Source organism: Nylanderia fulva, unplaced genomic scaffold (assembly GCF_048542155.1).
Source record: "Nylanderia fulva isolate GAGA-0341 unplaced genomic scaffold, ASM4854215v1 Scaffold25, whole genome shotgun sequence".
Taxonomy (NCBI): Eukaryota; Metazoa; Arthropoda; class Insecta; order Hymenoptera; family Formicidae; genus Nylanderia; species Nylanderia fulva.
The window spans coordinates 2,318,010-2,331,184 of record NW_028190314.1 but is presented as its reverse complement, the minus strand read 5'-3'; the positions used below and the strand labels follow the sequence as shown (position 1 = coordinate 2,331,184).

General features: G+C 31.8%; 2 protein-coding genes across 8 annotated transcripts in view; both read left to right on the top strand.

Annotated features, from left to right (window-relative positions):
* Positions 1 to 832: 832 nt before the first annotated feature.
* On the top strand, positions 833 to 1,956 carry LOC146722974 (uncharacterized). The gene is made up of 2 exons (XM_085483401.1): positions 833 to 963; positions 1,660 to 1,956. The coding sequence occupies exons 1-2, from the start codon at positions 892 to 894 to the stop codon at positions 1,819 to 1,821; spliced, it is 234 nt and encodes a 77-aa protein (XP_085339527.1). The 5' UTR covers positions 833 to 891; the 3' UTR covers positions 1,822 to 1,956.
* Positions 1,957 to 2,020: 64 nt separating this feature from the next.
* Positions 2,021 to 13,175, top strand: part of LOC114940706 (uncharacterized) — a 28,942-nt gene continuing 17,787 nt past the window's right edge. For all 7 annotated transcript variants that reach the window (XM_029315437.2, XM_085483398.1, XM_085483394.1 and 4 more), the window contains exons 1-6: positions 2,021 to 2,600; positions 3,153 to 3,960; positions 11,303 to 11,824; positions 12,169 to 12,495; positions 12,580 to 12,751; positions 12,831 to 13,097. In XM_029315437.2, coding sequence (XP_029171270.1) covers positions 3,895 to 3,960; positions 11,303 to 11,824; positions 12,169 to 12,495; positions 12,580 to 12,751; positions 12,831 to 13,097 — 1,354 coding nt within the window. In that variant the 5' untranslated portion in view covers positions 2,021 to 2,600; positions 3,153 to 3,894. The remainder of the gene's footprint in view (positions 2,601 to 3,152; positions 3,961 to 11,302; positions 11,825 to 12,168; positions 12,496 to 12,579; positions 12,752 to 12,830; positions 13,098 to 13,175) is intronic.

Genomic DNA, 13,175 nt, shown 5'->3' with positions numbered 1-13,175 from the left:
TTCCCATATTTTGAGACCCGCTCTTTTATTTTTTAATTAGTTTCAGTCATTTAAAGCGGTCAAAACTATTATTAATTAATTGAATCGACATCGATTTGACCATCATTTCTCGCTGGAAAGCTTAAAATTTCATGTAATTGTTTCATAGAATTTGGTTCTTCGTTCAGAATAAATCGCACATTTATATAAACTTTTATGTTTAAAATAATGTGTACAATTATGATCTAGAATGCTGACTATTCCTTTTGAAATACTGTATATATGTAATACAATGTTATACATATATAATGTATTTTATATTTATAGATAAAGAGATACAAATAAATATATTAAACTGTCTTAATTATACTTATTAAATATATTTTAACAATTATCTTCGTCAATTATGTTCTTCAAAAAAATATTTATTAATGATCTTTTCATGATCACATCGGCTTTTATCTTTGTACTTTTTTACTATCTTTATTTACGTATTTGTAAATGTAGATATAAATGTAAGAAACATACATTTATATATCGTACAACTTTTAACATTTTGTGCAATGCTCTATAAATATCCATGTAGTTTTCGTAATGATATAAAGCAACTAATAAGATGTTATTGCAATTCTTGATATATAATTTACGTATATATATACACATATGCATTTTGCCGCTTTAGATATTGTTGCTGATGCGCTTCAAACGAAAGATTTACATCACCTTTAGCCTTTTGCATGAACTAAAGATAACGAAAATACAAGAAGCGTGATAAAAAAAATGCAATTTATGATATTAACGAAACACTTCCTTAATCGTGTCTATCGAAGATTATATATATAAGATCAATTTCTTGGTAATCCAAGGCAATTGCGTTTAGTTGAACGGCACGATCAAAGAAGTATTCTCAAGATGAAATTTTGTGTTTTAGTTTTATTATGTTTATTAGTGCGCGCCGCGCCGTATGTAATGCCAGAATCACACGTAAGTAGTTCGTGAACGCTGATCACGCTAGTAAATAGAAAGGGGAAATTAATATCGATGTGTGAAAATTAATCAATAGTCATATAAAAGAGAAAATGCTCTTAGGGGAAATACAAATATTTCTTCTTGGATGTTTTCCGAGTAAACATTTATCTTTTTTACCATCGTTATCAAATAATGACAAATATTAATAATCATACAAATATTATATATATATATATATATAATATTTGTATGATTATTGATATTTGTCATTATTTGATAAGATAAATGTTTACTCGGAAAACATCCAAGAAGAAATATTTGTATTTCCCCTATAAGAGCATTTTCTCTTTTATATGACTATTGATTAATTTTCACACATCGATATTAATTTCCCCTTATATATATATATATATATATATATATATATATATATATATATAATTATGTATAAAATTGTGAAATATTGTACTTTGAATTTTGTGTACTACTGATTAAAAAATAAATATTAAAAATAAATATTTGTTGAACATATTGTGACTATGATCTTATTAAAGGATTTGCTTTAGATAAAAAATGCATTTTTCATTATTTAGTCTTTCTTTTCATAGCTTTTATGGTTTTTGCTAAAGGAAATTCTTACTTTATTCATACAGCCTTTATTCTCTCCTCTTTGCCGTTGCTGGGAGCTAATCGAATAATTTATTCACTTAGGCACATGTATTGCCCTATCCGGGCGACTGCACCAAGTATCAACAATGCGATGTAAGCGGTTGCTTTGTCATGAGTTGCGGCATAGGAACAGAATTCAATCCAGCTATAAATACTTGTGATTATCCTTTGAGAGACCGATCAGGATGTAGTAATCGTGGGTGAAAACTTTGATCTACAACTTCGTTAAAAGCTAAAACTGTAAGATGCAGAATAATTTTGCAATACTTCAGTTCTATTTGAATGTATGGACATGTTTATTATAGTATTGCGCAAATAAAGTTGTGACATTAGTTTGTATTATGTCGTATTAATCATTGAATTGTTCATATATGTCATTGTCTCTCATCGCTATCAACAATCATTTCTCCGTCGCAATTTTAAATAAAAAACTAAATTGTACATACAAGTAAAAAATAAATGAAATTATTACAAATTATTTTCGCATATAAAGTGGTAATAGACGAGAAATTAATATAGAAGAATAATCTCTCGAGAATCGAGAGAGCAACTATACATCATATAATAACGCATGTGCACTACATGAAATAACGAGCAGCAATAGACGACGATTAAATAGTGGGTCCGGAGAGTGGATGCGAGAAAAGTATCACGACAGTGTGGACACGACCTTCGTTTACGCATTGAGCAGATAACCGATTTTTCACAGCTTCAGATAAACTCATCCTGCAAACTTGTGTTTTTTCCGCGTTAATTTCCGCTGTGACGATCATCTCTGTTATTAGTCTAAAATTCCCACCAGATTGCACAACGCGATCTGCAATAAATATCACAATTTTCCGATCACATTCGTGTATTTGTGGCTGAATAGCTTTCCAGAAAAGTGTTCTGTCTTGTGTGGAAAGATGTCGTCTCGATTGCTAACTCTATTGTTTCTGGTGTGCTGCTGTCACTTGATTTTTGCTGTCAAGAGAATAAGAGTAGTAAGTGTGAAATTAATTAAAATGTCTTTCTTCGAAGTGTCGCGATTTTAAAAATGACATTTGCTTTAATATGTTAAAAGAAGATTTAATTACATAAAAAAAAAGAAGGAAAATATTTATAACTTTCAAAACACATTATATATCTTTTAATGTCTTAATATTTCGCCAAAACATTTATTTCTGCTAAGTGTACAGAAAAAGATGCATTATAGTGCAGTATGATGTTTTAATGAATATATATTATCAGATTTATTACAATGCGTTTTATATAGAAAACTGTCAGATTAACTTGAAATAAAGTTGATATTAAAAAATTAATATAAAATTAAAAAAGAAGCAATAAAATAAAGTATAAAGTATAAAGTATAAATAATGTAATAAAGAAATAATAATGTAATAAAACAAGTATAAAATGTAAAAATATTTTTGTTTAAGAAACGTTATTAATATATCGAATGTTCTTCTTCTAATCTAAATTTAATACTTTTACTTATATTTTACACATTATTTTACATTAAAAATTATTGTATACTAAAATATTTTATTTGCCAGGATGGCAAGTCTTACACGGTAATGGCGTACCCAGAGGATTGCAGCAAGTACATGATGTGCAATGACGGCAAATGCATACTGCATACATGCGATCCTACCTATGTTTTTGACCCGGCTACTTCTACTTGCACCCATCGACATCGCGCAACCATCAACTGCGAACTTTCGCGAAAACTATAGATCGCGACACCAAGATCGCGAACGTATCATAAAAGCATCCCTCTTTACCTCTCGTATATGATGATATTCCCGCAGAAGCTCAATAAAACGCCGTATATAAAATGGCATATATCTCGTTCATTTGTGTGTCGGTCCCTTTATAAGACCAGCTTGTAATAATCATCAACGAGCGTCAGAAGTTTGCTCTCGCACCGTCGATTGGCAAATAGCTCTGTTTGCAGTCGTTCGTTTATTGCGTCGACTCATATGCACATGTCGGCATTTTTTTTTTATTTTACGCGTGCGTGAACAGATTAAACTCCCGAGTATTCTTTCGTTCCCTGTCTCACCATTCCTTATTAGCTATATCTTTTTCATTCTTCTCTGTTACACTCGCCGAACTAAACTGAACCTCGACCTCTTTAACTGATAACCCGTCTGGTTTCCATGAATCCGAGTATTTGTTTTCTATCTGCTATCTGCTACTGAGTAAAATGGCGTCGATTGGTAATAGGACTACGATTTTACGAGGAGCCGAAGATCAGTATAGCACAATGCTCGGTGTATCGTGGAAGCATCGAAAATGATGTGTTTGAAACGTTATTTCGTGGCGTTCTGCCTCATCTGTTTATCAGTTTTTTCGACCGCGGTATGTAATAGTCGTGGCTCTTAGTGTCACATAGAATTGTTTTAATTTCCATCTTTTGTACTCAAAATTATTTAAAAACATAATATTGAATGTGAATAAGATTGATCAAACTTGGATTATAAGGCGAAAACGTTCGATGTTTTGAAAAATAATAATGTTATTATAACCGAATATAAATTCGCAGTGCAAAAATTTGTGCTAGTTTTATTATTTTTTCTAAATTATTAGCGAGAAGATTTTTATTACTTTTAAATTGATGGATTTTTTAATAAAAATTAAGGCATACACATGCTTAATTTTTACCGAGAAATAGTACATAATATAATATTAACGAGTCCAGTTTAAAAACATTTTACTTATGTTGGTTGATGGCGTATTATATAAAGATATATGTTTCAACTGTAATGCAAATTTGCAAGTTAAAAACGTGTAATTTATTTGATTGAGATTGAACATGTGTTATGAATATATCGTTCTTAATTTGTATACTTATTACACATATCACAGTGCTATAGTGCAATACAGATGTTTCAAAAATATGTGACCAAACTTTAAAAGCACGTTATCGTATGTAAAAATAAAATCGTATAATATATATAATCGTATGTAAAGATAAAAAGAAATCATATAAACATATATGTCCTATTATTCCAAATTATAATCACTTTTTATTTTCGAGAGAAAAAAAATGCGTCGCATCGATTTCTTATGGATTGTCCTAATCTCCTTCTATTTCAAGTAAACAATAATAATATTTGTTATCGGGTGAGTCATCCATTTATGGAAACATCTTAACACTCGTTTATATAATACTTCTAATGATGCTACTGTGGAACTACTGCGAAAACGTATTACTTCTTCGTACGATAAAATACAAAATATTACGAGAAATTTTAAATATCTTTGACAATGAATGAGATATCGATGCGAGGTACAAATTGATGCGGAAGGAATCTTTTTAATAAAATGTTTTTATTAAAGTTTTTTATTGTAAATAAAAAGTATTCATATAATTAGGAATAAAGTTTCTAGATTATATTCACATAATTTAAAATATAATAACATAAAATATATTTCTAGATTATGTTCATATAATTTTTTTTTAATTGTTACAGTGAGTAGAATATACTCTAAAAGTTTAACAACCTGTTTCTGAAATATTCTGTATAATTATTTAATTCGTTATTATTGTTATTTAATATAAATAATTATTTGAAATACAACAACGTTTCGGCTGTCATGGCAGCCCTTTTCAAGTACATCTATAAAAAGTTCAATCAAAATAATTATAATTTAATACACTTATTCGCAACAATTAATTATACATTTAAATACAAAAATGTGTTACATACCAAATTTAAAACAATAAATCAACTTCTATGCAAACTACCGACAATGTTAACGCTTGTTTTGATGAACAATGTAAGACTGACAGAAGTAAGCACATATTAAATAGATGTTAACTGTTCACAAGAATCTTAGTCACTAAGCGTTAAGAAGATAGAGACGAAACTAAATGTGTCTTTCGTAATTTAAATCGTCATAATAAAGTCAAATAAATAAAAATAAATAAATTGGTGGATATAAAAATAAAATTAAAAGTAAAAATAAATATAAAACGACTTAAATAACGTCAAGAACACGATCATAAATCCCACTGAAATTCTCCGTATCTTTCTGTAAATTAATACTTTTTCCTTGTTTTTTTATGTAAAACATTTCTGCAATTTCTCTTTTTCTTGTCTGTTTTTCCTCATGCAGAATCACCGGAGAATCCCAACGGAACTCATGATCGTTGCAAGTCCGATGTAAACTAATGACAGAATGCAATGTCTTGTCTTTTTTTTATGTTATTTCTATGTTCTTTAATGCGCGTTTCTAAATTCCGTTGGGATTCTCCGGTGATTCTGCATGAGGAAAAACAGACAAGAAAAAGAGAAATTGCAGAAATGTTTTACATAAAAAAACAAGGAAAAAGTATTAATTTACAGAAAGATACGGAGAATTTCAGTGGGATTTATGATCGTGTTCTTGACGTTATTTAAGTCGTTTTATATTTATTTTTACTTTTAATTTTATTTTTATTTTTATATCCACCTATTTATTTATTTTTATTTATTTGACTTTATTATGACGATTTAAATTACGAAAGACACATTTAGTTTCGTCTCTATCTTCTTAACGCTTAGTGACTAAGATTCTTGTGAACAGTTAACATCTATTTAATATGTGCTTACTTCTGTCAGTCTTACATTGTTCATCAAAACAAGCGTTAACATTGTCGGTAGTTTGCATAGAAGTTGATTTATTGTTTTAAATTTGGTATGTAACACATTTTTGTATTTAAATGTATAATTAATTGTTGCGAATAAGTGTATTAAATTATAATTATTTTGATTAAACTTTTTATAGATGTACTTAAAAAGGGCTGCCATGACAGCCGAAACGTTGTTGTATTTCAAATAATTATTTATAATAAATTATTGCCAGTCTGGTCGACTTTAAACATTGAGGAGTGGTTTTTTATTAATTATTACTGGCAACCTTAAGGATTATTATTTATTGTTATTTAAATTTATATGGGTATAACTTTTTTATAATATAATGTATTTTTGAAGACGTTCACGCAATGTACAATGATTTCAGTTTAACTATTATGCTTTCAAATGAGATATCGATTTAAACATACTATTATCATATAATTTGTTTATATCTTAATTTTTAGTTAGATAAAACGAAACAAGCATGCACTATTATATTAATAAATAATTATTAAATACTAGCTTTTCGGACCGCGCGAAGCGCGGTCCGAAAAGCCTTTCTATTCGGACCGCGCTTTGCGCGGTCCTCATATAGCCTATATTAAATCCGTTTTAACACAAAAAATTAATTCTTTTTTTGTATTACCGCGAACTACTTCCACATTTGTTGTCCGACTTTCACGAAATTTATATCAAAATAAATGTTTAAATTTTTTTTGGATGACTACTATGTTATCTATTTCTTTCTCCCAGATATTTTATTTTACACCGCGTTTTGCATATATTTAAATATTTATTATATATTTTTATTTTTATTTTCTTGTTTATTTTAATTTCTACACAATTTCATATTTTTTAAATATAAAACATTATTTTAGTTAATATATACTTTAAATATTTTTTTTATTACTTAATTATTATATCCTTTTTTACATTTTACTCAATTTTTTTAATTTCTAATGTACCCACCGCTAACCCGCTATTATTAGCTCTCATACAATGTCATAATTCTTCAATTTACAAAATTTCCCTGTATATTACATTTTTTGTAAAACATTTTTCACTTTAATCACAAACACGTACACAAATTTTTTAAAAATTACTTCTTGGTGTGACCAAGTCAATAAATGCGTATGCACATGGGTGCGTGGATACGTGGGTGGGTGCGTGGGTGGATAAATAAAGTGATAAAAATTTGTTAAAATCATATAGTAGCCATCCCGGACAAAATTTGAGTACAAATTTCGAAAAAGTCTGTGAATAAATGTTTGAATGCGTGGGTGGATGCATGGGTGGGATAAAACTTAAAAGAACCACACAGCAGCTTTCTCAAAAAAATTTGCAACATTTTTGTACCAATTTCGTGAAAATTGGTCCATAAATGCGCATGCGTGTGGGTGAATGCGTGGGTGGAGGTGTAACACTTGAAAAAACCACATCGTCGCCATCTCCAAAAAATTTGCAACATTTTGTTACCAATTTTTACAAAAATCCGTTCATAAATATGCGATTGCGTGGGTGGATGCGTGGGTGGGGGCGTAAACCTAAAAAACCCACACAGCAGCTTTCTCAGAAAAATTTGCAACATTTTTGTACCAATTTCGTGAAAATTGGTCCATAAATGCGCATGCGCGTGGGTGGGTGCGTGGGTGGAGGTGTAACACTTGAAAAAAACCGCATCGTCTCCATCTCCAAAAAATTTGCAACAATTTGGTACCGATTTAAAAAAAATCGGTTCATAAGTATGCGATTGCGCGGGTGGGTGCGTGGGTGGAGGCGTAAACTTAAAAAACCCACACAGCAGTTTCCTCAGAAAAATTTGCAACATTTTGGTACTAATTTCGTGAAAATTGGTCCATAAATGCGCATGCGTGTGGGTGGATGCGTGGGTGGATGCGTGGGTGGAAGTGTTACACTTAAAAAAACCGCATCGTCGCTATCTCCAAAAATTTTGCAACATTTTGATACCATGTGTTCAGAAATATTGCAAAAAAAAATTTTTTTCGCAAAAACGTACCCTCCTCTAAAAAAAAAAAATGAAAATAAAAAAATTAAAAAAAAAAACCCACAGCAGCCACCCCCGAAAAATTTGCAACATGTTGGTACCAATTTCGAGACAATCGGTCCACAAATGCGGAAGTAGTTCGGGTACAGACAGACAGACAGAGAGACGGACGGTGCTTATATATATAGACTAGCTTTTCGGACCGCGCTTCGCGCGGTCCTCAAAGCCAGCCTTTCTATTCGGACCGCGCTTTGCGCGGTCCTCATATAGTCTATATTAAATCCGTTTTAACACAAAAAATTAATTCTTTTTTTGTATTACCGCGAACTACTTCCACATTTGTTGTTCGACTTTCACGAAATTTATACCAAAATAAATGTTTAAATTTTTTTTTGGATGACTACTATGTTATCTATTTCTTTCTCCCAGCTATTTTATTTTCTTTTTTTCAGACACGCTTTCTTTCTCTCTCACTCTAAAACACACGCGCTCCCTCTCTCTCTCTTTAAGACACATGCTCTCTCTCTCCTTATCTCTCTCCCTCCCTCTTTCTTTAAGACACACGCTCTCTCTCTCTCTCTCTCTCTCTCTCTCTCTCTCTCTCTGTGTGTATGTGTGTGGGGTTTTTTAAGTTTACGCTTTTACCTACGCATCCACCCACACAATCGCATATTTATGAACGGATTTTTTAAAAAATTGGTACCAAAATGTTGCAAATTTTTGGCGACGATGTGGTTTTTTCAAGTGTTACACCTCCACCCACACGCATGCGCATTTATGGACCAATTTTCACGAAATTAGTACCAAAATGTTGCAAATTTTTCTGAGAAAGCTGCTGTGTGGTTTTTTTAAGTTTTATCCCACCCACGCATGCATCCACGCAGTCACACATTTATTCACATACTTTTTTGAAATTTGTAGTTAAATTTTGTTGGAGATGGCTACTATGATTTTAACAAATTTTTATCATCCTATTCATCCACCCACACACCCATGCACCCATTTGCATACGCATTTATTGACTTGGTCACACCAAGAAGTAATTTTTAAAAAATTTGTGTACGTATTTGTGATTATGTGTGCAATTCGTGTAAATAAACCTTTAATTTGTATGCAATTTTCACGAAATTAGTACCAAAATGTTGCAAATTTTTGCAATCACAAACATGTACACAAATTTATTTAAAATTACTTATTGGTGTGACCAAGTCAATAAATGCGTATGCACATGGGTGCATGGGTGCGTAGGTGGATGAATAGGATGATAAAAATTTGTTAAAATCATAGTAGCCATCCCCAACAAAATTTGAGTACAAATTTCGAAAAAGTCTGTGAATAAATGTTTGAATGCGTGGGTGAATGCGTGGGTGGGATAAAACTTTAAAAAACCACACAGCAGCTTTCTCAAAAAAATTTGCAACATTTTTGTACCAATTTCGTAAAAATATTGGTCCATAAATGCGCACGCGCGTGGATGAATGCGTGGGTGGAGGTGTAACAATTGAAAAAATCACATCGTCGCCATCTTCAAAAAATTTGCAACATTTTGGTACCAATTTTAAAAAAATCGGTTTATAAATATACGATTGCGTGGGTGGGTGCGTGGGTGGAGGCGTAAACTTAAAAAAATAAAACACCAGCTTTGTCAGAAAAATTTGCAACATTTTGGTACTAATTTCGTGAAAATTGGTTATAAATGCGCATGCGCGTGGGTGGGTGCGTGGGTGGAGGTGTAACACTTGAAAAAACCGCATCGTCGCCATCTCCAAAAAATTTGCAACATTTTTGTACCAATTTCGTAAAAATATTGGTCCATAAATGCGCACGCGCGTGGATGATTGCGTGGGTGGAGGCGTAAACTTAAAAAAATAAAGCACCAGTTTCCTCAGAAAAATTTGCAACATTTTGGTACTAATTTCGTGAAAATTGGTCCATAAATGCGCATGCGTGTGGGTGGATGCGTGGGTGGATGCGTGGGTGGAGGTGTTACACTTAAAAAAACCGCATCGTCGCTATCTCCAAAAATTTTGCAACATTTTGATACCATGTGTTCAGAAATATTGCAAAAAAAAAATTTTTTCGCAAAAACATACCCTCCTCTGAAGAAAAAAAATAAAAATAAAAAAATTAAAAAAAAAACCCACAGCAGCCACCCCCGAAAAATTTGCAACATTTTGGTACCAATTTCGAGACAATCGGTCCACAAATGCGGAAGTAGTTCGGGCACAGACAGACAGACAGACAGACGGACGGTGCTTATATATATAGATTAAATTAATCCCTCTCTCTCTTTCTCTCTCTCTCTCTCTGCCTCTCCCTCCTCAATATTATATATAATAATATAATATTATAAATAAATATTATGTAATATAATCATTTTTTGCAGTAAAACAGAAAGCTCGATGGGCAAGAGCCGGAAGAGGTACCAATTTAAAAAAAATCGGTTCATAAATATACGATTGCGTGGGTGGGTGCGTGGGTGGAGGGGTAAACTTAAAAAAATAAACCAGTAGTTTTCTCAAAAAAATTTGCAACATTTTGGTACTAATTTCGTGAAAATTGGTCCATAAATGCGCATGCGCGTGGGTGGATGCGTGGGTGGGTGCGTGGGTGGGGGTGTAACACTTAAAAAAACCGCATCGTCGTTATCTCCAAAAAAATTTGCAACATTTTGATACCATGTGTTCAGAAATATTGCAAAAAAAGATTAAACATACCCTCCTCTGTAGAAAAAAAAAAAAAATTACAAAATTAAAAAAAAAACCCCACAGCAGCCACCCCCAAAAAATTTGCAACATTTTGGTACCAGTTTCACGAATATCGGTCCACAAATGCGGAAGTAGTTCGCGTACATACATACAGACAGACGGTGCTTATATATATAGATATTTTATTTACTCATTTGTATGTAATCATACTAACAATAAATGTATAATGACTTCATTTAGCCTTGAATGAACTTTATAATAAACTATAATAAATTTTATATATCTAAACTTTTGTGTATCTTTATAAATTTTGGCAATAAAAGTTGAGACTATGATTGATTTTCTTTGGTCGATTTCTGCTATCGCAGATCTATGATCCAAGAGCGACAACCACAAAACCACCAGAGCGTCGTGAATCAGTTCTTCCTTGGCATTCGACTGATAATCAATCGCGCATTCAAATAGAATCTCATTCTCTAAAATGGCAACAACAATCACGGGACAACATTACATCTGACACGAAGAATTGGAGTCCATGGCGAAAAGCTCAGAGCAGCGAAATTGAACAACGAACACATATTGATGGTGAATATTACGGTTCTAAGCAAAATCCTGAGCAAATTTCTGCAAAAATTCCTGAGCAGCAACGTACCTTGGAATTTGATAAATCGGAGCAACGAGAAAATCTAAAACCTCCTATTGAATACAGAGATTTGACATTTTTCGATAAAAATCGTGGACATGTTAAAAATGAATCAAAATACGGAAATCGACCTCAAAATGAAATTGATTTCGAGCATAAATATTCACCGAGAAATGATGAGACAAAGGAAATAAATGTGGGATTTCAAAATGAAGATTTGTACGAAGGTGTAGCTATTGATAGCACGGTAACTTTTAAAATTTCTAAGCAGATTTGTTTTTATTTATCAATTAGAATTTTGTGTTTGTATATTTTCAAAAAATTATGCAAGCTTATAATTTTGTTCACAATCTCTTTATCTAAACATATGAGAAGTTTTAACATTATTTTTGCTGTTGGCTACATCCTTAAAAAAGATATAATAATATAAGAGAGAAATATAATATAATATAAAAATAGGAGAGAAAACTTTAAATTTATATGTTACAGATTTTATTTTATGATATTTTTTAGACATTTAATAACAAAGATATAGAAGAAATTCAATTTTTTCAAAATTTAATTTATATTAATTTTATTTTTTTTGTATAGAAACCACGAAAGGAAAATATAGTTCTTTCAAGTAAATCACATCACAAAGTGGCTAGATATGATCCTCGATTTGGCGTTCAGTGTCCTGATCACGATTCCACAGGGCAATTTGTTCATCCGTTAGATTGCAAGTTCTTTGTCAATTGCTGGCAAGGTCGTGCACATATCCAACCATGTGCTCCGAATACCCATTTTAATCCGGATACCTTAGAGTGTGACTTTCCACATAAAGTGAAATGCTATGAGCATAAATATAAATCCGCCGATTTCAAACAGTCGTTAGACCCTGAACTGGAGATTAATCGAAAATCGCAAAAATTGACGAATGTGAGTACGTTGACGGTATATGTCTTCTTTGTTATCATGTATATTAATTTTTAATATATTGCGCGATTATTTGGTGCTTACTAGGATCCAAAATGTCCACCGTATTTGATTGGTTTGTTACCACACCATGCAAATTGCACAAAGTTTGTGCAATGTGCACATGGTGCGACTTACATTATGGATTGCGGCCCTGGAACAGTCTTCAATCCTGTTAACGGTGTGTGTGATTGGCCACGAAATGTAAAAGGTTGCGAAGGTAATGAAAATAATTTTTTTTATGAAAAAATGATTCGGTGACATAAAATAATGATTTAAATCTCTTGCATTATAAATAGATACTTTTAAATCTGACGACGATGACAAAATAGCACTTGCTTCTTCAATTTTGCGCTCTGGACGCGATAAGTTAGCTTATACAGAAGTAAAAAAAAAAATTACATGCCCTACGGATTTTACTGGATTATTAGCTCATCCAGAGACGTGCAAAAAATTTCTTCAATGTGCAAACGGCGCTACTTATATAATGGACTGTGGTCCTGGAACAGCTTTTCATCCTATTACGCTTGTTTGTGATTGGCCGCACAAAGTGCCCGGTTGTACAGGTATCGTATATTTATTATTATACGTATATATGTATATTTTTAAATAATATAAATAATTTTAATCAATAAATAATGCGG

Excerpts from the sequence above, each read along its gene's own strand:
- LOC146722974 (XM_085483401.1), top strand. The coding sequence starts at position 892 with ATGAAATTTTGTGTTTTAGTTTTATTATGTTTATTAGTGCGCGCCGCG. Across the intron at positions 964-1,659 it reads ATGTAATGCCAGAATCACAC|GCACATGTATTGCCCTATCC; the intron begins GTAAGTAGTTCG and ends TTATTCACTTAG.